Genomic DNA, 7868 nt, shown 5'->3' on the forward strand with positions numbered 1-7868 from the left:
TCTTTACAATCCTATTTCACACACTGTATGGCTGTGTAATTACTATTTCTTTCTTTTCTTTCCAGTTCAGAGTGGGGTCTGAGGAACCTTTCGGCTCTGGTGCAACTTGGGAACAGTGTGGAGGTCCGTAACTACATCAGTCTCCTCTCCGGCATCCTGAACAGACTCAGCCTGGACACAGAGGCCAACACACACGCACAGAGACGCACACGCAATGTGCTCATTTGCACAGTGTGTGAGCTCGAGAGCAGAGAACAGGTACACACACACACACGCACACAGAAAACTACATTAAACTTAAAGATTAACAGAACCACACTTTTGACTGCAACAAATCTTCTCTTTGAGTATCTCTCACTCTCTCTGTTCCTGTTTCTTAGTCACACCGTTCGATTTCAACACATTTTGCACCTTGTACAGAATTTGATTAGATGTTATTGAATCCTAGGCATCCATGGTGGACAACATCTGCATTCTTACAGAACTTTTACAAGTTACAAGTCAGGTAGGTGGAAGGTTGTCCTCTTTTCATTCTTTCATTGAGCATTGATAGATGCATGCTGAAAAATGAAATCTCTCACATTATTTATTTTAGGTGACATTAGCGAGTGCAAGACGAGTGGCACTTCACGTTCAGGCCATCTCAAAGCAGTTCTTCGCGTCCAGTGCTCCACTCTGGCACCATCTGGACCAGGAGACGCTCAACACCCTGGTCTCCCTGCTCTCATACAGCCTACAAGCTTCCCTCACTAGTGATGACTTTGCACCAGAAATGTCCTACAATGCTGACATTAAAGAGGCATTTAATTCAGACTCACACAAGGAAAATATCAGAAATGCCCCCTCTAATGGCTGCATACCAGACTCATCCAGTGGCGTTCACATCCAAAGAGGAAGATTGATTTTAACAAAGCAGGCGGTGCAGCTTGTAGCTGATATTCTGCAGGCTGCTTCAGACCTGATGCTGGTGAGAAAAAACAAATATGTTCCTATGCATCTCATCTACTCACAAACTAACATGTTTTCCTCATTTATCTCACTATACTTTTTTCAGAAGTATATCTTGTTGCACAAGGTCCAGGACCACAGAGTCAGCACCGCTCTTATCGCCTTGTATGCCACATACCAAAACCAGACCTCCGCAGTCATCAGCAGTGGCTCAACCACCTTCGTCATGCCTGCCTCTCTGATCCAGCTTCTGTTTGTTCATCGCAGTGGAGAGACTGAGAGTAGACCGCATCGACCGTGTGTGCTCGGCATGCTGACTGAGCTCACCCACAGCCCTTACACCTGGGCCCACTCTCCTGGAAGGGTGAGACTGGCGAGGTATGATGACACTGAGTGATTAAATGGCAAAGGCATTGATCTCATTTAGCTCTGCTGATTTCCAGATGAGTGGACCAGTGGTCGAGCTGAGTCTGTACGAGTGCAGCACGAGGAGAAAGATCCCTGTTCGCTCCCTCGTTCAGCCAATAAACATCGAGCTGCAACCACCATCAAGAAACGTATGTCACTATTTGTTCTCTATTTTCACTGTATCTATCGCCACACTGGAGCACAGTGTTAAATGAAAGTCGATGACCATGTGATCACATCCATCCCGCAGAAGAGCTCTGTGCGTGAGTACGTCCTCCTGCGCAGCCAGGTCAACTACCACAGCTTCAACATTACCCAGGAGCACTTGCAGCAGGCCATCCAGCTGAGCGTGGTGTTCGCGCCCCTGCCCAACAAGGCGTTTCCCATCATGCTGCTCTTCAGGTAGACTTGAAGTGATATTGGTTGTTTTATACCCATCCTCATCTGATAGCTAAAAGCAACAATGTCTTATATCACATATACATATATATATCACAATAGAAAATAGAAAATACCTTGTAATAGTCTGTTACACCTGCACTAATCAATAAAGAAATTAATAAAAATAAAAAGAAACAAGAATGTGACACATAACCAAACCAAGATTCTCTGTTGTGGCAGGATGTTTGAGAGGCCGACTCCCAGCATGCACCACCTCCACAGGATTCACCACTGGGAGAGCAATACCACGCGATTAACTCTGCCTTCGTCCTACCTCAGTGGTAAGACATTTCTTGGTCCGATCTATGGGTTTTGACCCTCCTGGTCTTTCCATTATTTAAATTACTGGTCAATCTATAAAGTACCTATCAATTTAATCATCCATCAATGTGTAAAACAGAACTAGAAAAGCTATGTGTCCAAAGTCAGTTGTCAGTCACATAATTACCTGAAATTTAAGTAATACATGTATTTATTGATTTATTTACCTTTCACCTTATAGTGACATGTAGGCCCGCACCACATTATTTCAGCATTATATCTTCTCATATATTATCTAGCTGCAGGGGTTGGTCACCTGGCTCTGCTGAATGCTAATTTTGGGAAAGCAGCCAGACACAAAGACCTGAGTGAACAAGTGAGCTACAGTCTCACAGTGGACAGCAGCTTGTGTTCATCCTGGGACGGCCACCAGGGGGCCTGGACACACCACGGCTGCAGGACACGGCAAGCAGACACAACTACTGCAGTCAACTGCAGGTCAGTCATGGATTAGGTGCCTTAATCATACACCCACACACATGCAAGGAAAAAACTGTACACCGTCATGATTCACATAAATAAATCTCTTGTTGGTGTTGTTGTTTGTCTAAGTTGTCACCAGTTGAGGCCTCTTACTGTGGTGCGGCAGCAGATCCAGAGCAGCCATGACACAACCGATCTGGACCCATTCCTAAGGTGACATCATCCTCTTTACATTTGGATGACATAGTCGAGAACCACACAAATAGCATAATAATCAACTGGTGATCAGTTTCAAAATGTAAAAAATGGGAATGAAAAGAGTGTAATATCCTCCAGTGTCTCCTCTCTCCCTCTCTTCCACCCCAGTGTGTCCAGTGATCTGACAGTGCTGAGTGTGCTAGTGCTGTGTGTGTGCCTGTACATCCCGGCGTTGGTGATGTGTAAGAGAGCTGATGTTGTCTCCGAGGCGAATCGGAGAGTCCACTACCTTTCTGACAACCCCCCGAGTGACCCACATCTCTACGCAGTTACAATCCACACTGGTCCTTGCTCTGCAGCCTGTATGAGTGCAAAGGTAAGGTTGTTTTGTGTTCCTTTAAAGATCCAGTATGTAACATTTAGAAGGTAGAGGAGTTTCTTATTCTAGTTCCTATGTTTTGTTCATGTAACCAGACAAGTTATATGGATTTGGTTAGCACACACATCTTTAATAGTTTAATGCTGGAACAGAAGGCAGCTGACTGTTGGCGTTTTACAGCATCATTTACACAGCAAAAAGTAGAAATCCACTAAAAGTGGTGCGATTATTGGAATCATCCCAAATACTGGTGTTTAACTTGAGAACCATGTAGATCACGTCTCCCTTTTCCAGTTGTAGAACAAACGCGTTAGACAGGCTGACGTAACCATGGTTATCGTTCACATCGTAACTCTCAGTAATTCTCTTGTCATTGTGATACAGTTTAATACGCAAAACATTTGAAAGCCGTGCATCCCACCCATTGAATCTGAAATAGTAGACTCCTCTGACAGGGGCTGTGAAAATACCTGCAACAAAGGAGAGAATCAGCGAGGGGTCAGAACTGTCTTTTGCTCTTCTCACTATTAAAGTACATCTTCTGTTGGTTCAGTAGAAAATTTGTTTCTAATTGCTTCGGTCAGGCTATATGAGTGTGGCTCTTTGTTTGGTTTTGAGCCTTCCCTAGTCCCTGCATGGTAGACTGATAAATAATAAATAAATAACGCTGTTAATGAAGTCTGTTAAGTAAAAACACGAAACAAACCAATGCGTCCACAACAGAAATAGAATAGAATAAAAATCACTTTTAAATAGAATAAGAAAAGTGACATAATAGCTGAAATTATGTAAAAAAGGTTTACCCTAACTCACTTCACAAAACATCATGTATATCCCAGAATAACATCTAAATCCAAATTTGTTTTATGGTCCCATATGAGCAGCATTTCCAATCCAGCTCTTGCATAGTAATAAATAAAGAAAAAACTCTTATTCTTAATGAAAGAGATCTCAAACATGCAATAGCTGCAAAAGACTTTGAATAAAACTCTTTCTCTCTTAATGGAGCACAGGTCATCTACAACTCTTCTCTGCAAAAGGCTATTATAATTTTATAAAAAAAGAACCCTGGAACAATTAATATAAAAACAAACAAATATCAAGAAAACATACTATAATAATAATCGGTGGGTGGAGGTGAATGAGGTGAGTACCTGTAGTTGGATTGTAGGCCTGGCCGAAGTTGATGAAGACTTTACTGAATTTAAGTGTGATATCAGTGTTGAAGGGTCCAACTTGTCCCACATCAGTAAGAACGCCACCTTTGGACGGTCTGTGTGAATGTGGATGATGCACGTGAAGAAAAAATTTTATATTTGCCTTACTGACTTACTGATGTACTGATTTACAACATTACTGAGGCAACTGAACAAGCTGCAAAGCAACAAATTCTACTGGACACTTCAGTGTTTAAGGTCGAGTGTGTAAGATTTAGGGGGCTCTATTTACAGACTATGGCAGGAACTGAATAGAATATGCAGAATTATGTTTTCATTAGTGTATATTCACCTGAAAATAAGAACTGTTGAATGTCTTTGTGTCCTCAGAATAAGCCTTTTATATCTACAGGTGCGGCAGGTCCTCATCGTAAGGAGGCCGGCATGTTGCACTACGATGTTTCTACAGTAGCCACTAAATCCTACACACTGGTCCTTTAAGTATTTTATAACAATATTCATAGATATTGATGTCAAAAAGGATCTCCATTGACCATTGCTATGCTTAATGGCAACATGATATCACATTTTTACTTTATAGTGGTGGTTATAGTAATGATTTATTTGGCCTACCTGCATTCTCTCTCATGAGCTCCTCCACGTTGTTCTCACTGGAGCTCATTCTGGTTTCTAAAACTGAAAAACACATTTTACATGTTTTATTGTAAAGCTGGTTTATGGTCAGCATGTTTTAACATCTTCTATGATCTCTATGTAGGCCTACCTGAGCACTTATGTTCACTTGCTGTTACTCTGGATAGAAGATCTGCAATAAAGGGCAAAATGAAAAAACTAGTTAATGGTTTATCAACAGTCGGGCTTCACAGTGAATCGAAATAGTGTCAAAATCACAATGGTACAATATCCAAATCGCAGCAGCTGCAATTTCTTGATAAAGGTTAAATGTGTGACTAAACAGCATTATAATCGCAATATGATTACTTTTTTTAAACATATCTTGCCAATCAACAGCTTTCATATTGAACTTATAAATATGAGCTGATAGTTAATGATCAAGACAAGTGACATCTCTAATACTTCAGATTATGCTTTCACCAACAAGGTTAATTATATACCTTTAATATTGGATTTAAAGAACAGTAGATTAAAAAGATATTCTGATAGCTAACATATACACTGTTCTTACCTCATTGATTTTTGTAGCTCACCTGTATTCTCTCTCTTGAGTTCCTCCACCTGGTTTTCACTGGTCCTCATTCTGGCCTTCAAAGCTGTGAAGACATTTAAAGTTACTTTAAAATATATTTAAAGTTGTCCCTTGTTTAATCACTTTGAAGATCAGTGCTGAGAATGTTCAAATATTTAACTGAGCTCAGCACTGAATGAGCAAAACCAAGGACTTCGTAGGCACAGCTGATGCTCTCTGATCAAACTACAAAACTGTCTTTTTAAGTAATGAAATATGAAGAAGAAGAAAAAACAACACTACCATCAATCAGTTTACAGTGTGCATCACCTGTATTCTCTTGCTCCAGCTTCTCTATCAGGCTCTTGCTGTTCCTCAGCTCCACCTTTTGTTCGATGGCCATGTCTCTCAGCTCCTTCAGCTCAGCCCAGATGTCAGGGGTGATGTTGGTCTGAGTGCTGCTGTGATCATGGGTTGCTTTAACACCCTGAATATCGTCCCCTGCCACCCCTCCAGTCTCACCCTGAGCCCACGTCCAGTGCAGACAGAGTACCAGAAAAACTGCAGCACTCCTCATTATGAAATCTGATTCTCAGCTCCCTTCTTTATAGACACATAAAATAGTTCACAGAAGAGCTGCATGAGAATTAAGCATTAATGTCTACAAACATCCTGTAACACTGAGCTGATTTTAAAGCACACAAGTATCACCTGTTCAGACCGCAAGAAAATAGGTCGAAATAATCATAAGAGCGTAGTGTTGTACTCTAAATATTTATTTTAAAAATACAATTCACAAAACTAAACACATCTACAGGAGGAGAGGACACAAACTATATTTAAAGTCAGAATAATATTCACAGCATCTACCACACCAAAAGTCACTGAAATTCATACAACACGTACTTTTAACAGGGGGAAATATATTATAGTGGGTTTACAGGTGAATTCAGTCGGCACAAAATGGTGGCCGTACTCAGCACAGTTACTTCGTTGCCAATGGCTCGCTCACACGCACTACTTTTACTTCTTTCTACAAAACTTAACTCTAACTTACTCAAAATGTCGCAACAACATCGTCTTAGCACTCTTTATATTTTATCAAGTTATTACAGACACGTTAAATATTGTTTAATATTCAGACCTGAAAATGGGGAGAAATAATCACCAGAGTGACGCAGTGTCCTCAACAAGGACTTTACTCTGATGAGGACAATAGTTACATGTCCCCCAGGCAGGCATTGTGGGTGGAGATAGAAGCAAGATGAAGACCCCTCTGTGACACTATTGCTGCTTAAATTTAACAATGACGAATAAACTAAACAGTGTAAATAAACACCCTTGCAGCTCCTTAACCAGCTTTTAAAACATATTTCAACTGGTTTAAACAGTTTTGTGCATTTTTTCTGTGTTATTTATGAATGTACAATATTTTAACATCACAGACACAACACAATGAATTTACCATGCCTTTTTATTTTTAATTATAATAGACTATGAGAATATTTTCTTAACTTAACACATCTCCCTGAGATCCCGTCTTTAGGCCTACACGTAAAACTGAAGAGCTGTATGAGAATCAACCAGATGTCTGATAGCACATTTAAAATGGATCCAAAAGCATTTGAACACTGAGCTGACTTTAAAGCAAAGAAATATTTAGAATGATGTTTCTTTTAAAATGATTAATGCTTCAATACAGACTGCATGGCACACTACAGTACAACTTTATTAGGAGTAGTGTGCAGTACAGTAGATTGATCCTTGGAGTAATATTGCACTACTCTATGAGCGCTGGTCACAATGGTTTTAATAGTAAGAGTTAACTTTTTTTAATTAAATGTGCAGATGATTCAAAACCATGCAATAAACTACAAACAGACCATATATTATTAATATTTAAACATTGTATAATTAACTGTGGGTACATAACAGCTGCACTCACAGAGGAAAGAGCAGAAAACCATCAAATGTGGTAAGATTATTGCTGTTATCCCAAAGACCATGACCTGCTGAGAGAACCAGGTAGATCACATCCCCCTTTTCTAGTTGAAGAACTAATGCATTAGACATACTGACGTAGCCGTTGTTATCATTGTAATCTAAATTGTACATCATTCTCTTGTCATTGTGAAAGAGGTTAACGTTCATCCAAGATGAGCCACGGGCCTCCCACATGGTGAATCTGAAGTAGTAGGCTCCTCTGACTGGGGCTGTGAAGATACCTGCATCAGAGGAGAAAATCCATGAGTGGTCAAAACTCCCCTCTGTTTAATGGGTAAACGTGCCAGCGACCGCTGGGAGGTCCCTAATGTATCTCTAGGAATTATTATTAGGGACCGAGCACTGACCAGTGCAAGGCCCTATTGTAATGCAAGGAATTATT

At 40.5% G+C, this 7868-nt stretch overlaps 1 protein-coding gene and 1 pseudogene across 1 annotated transcript in view; one reads left to right on the forward strand and one right to left on the reverse strand.

The window, feature by feature from the left end:
• LOC118322846 (polycystic kidney disease 1 like 1) overlaps nucleotides 1-7868 on the forward strand; it is a 37688-nt gene that overhangs the window by 16779 nt on the left and 13041 nt on the right. Inside the window, exons 24-33 of the mRNA XM_035654682.1 lie at nucleotides 66-258; nucleotides 449-505; nucleotides 596-967; nucleotides 1055-1312; nucleotides 1392-1505; nucleotides 1607-1758; nucleotides 1978-2078; nucleotides 2358-2556; nucleotides 2671-2754; nucleotides 2908-3115. Of these exons, the coding sequence (XP_035510575.1) occupies nucleotides 66-258; nucleotides 449-505; nucleotides 596-967; nucleotides 1055-1312; nucleotides 1392-1505; nucleotides 1607-1758; nucleotides 1978-2078; nucleotides 2358-2556; nucleotides 2671-2754; nucleotides 2908-3115 (1738 nt within the window). The remainder of the gene's footprint in view (nucleotides 1-65; nucleotides 259-448; nucleotides 506-595; nucleotides 968-1054; nucleotides 1313-1391; nucleotides 1506-1606; nucleotides 1759-1977; nucleotides 2079-2357; nucleotides 2557-2670; nucleotides 2755-2907; nucleotides 3116-7868) is intronic.
• On the reverse strand, nucleotides 3151-6738 carry LOC118322857 (annotated as a pseudogene).

This window comes from Morone saxatilis, unplaced genomic scaffold (genome assembly GCF_004916995.1).
Source record: "Morone saxatilis isolate NCDOM2014 unplaced genomic scaffold, NCSU_SB_2.0 Contig0, whole genome shotgun sequence".
NCBI lineage: Eukaryota > Metazoa > Chordata > Actinopteri > Moronidae > Morone > Morone saxatilis.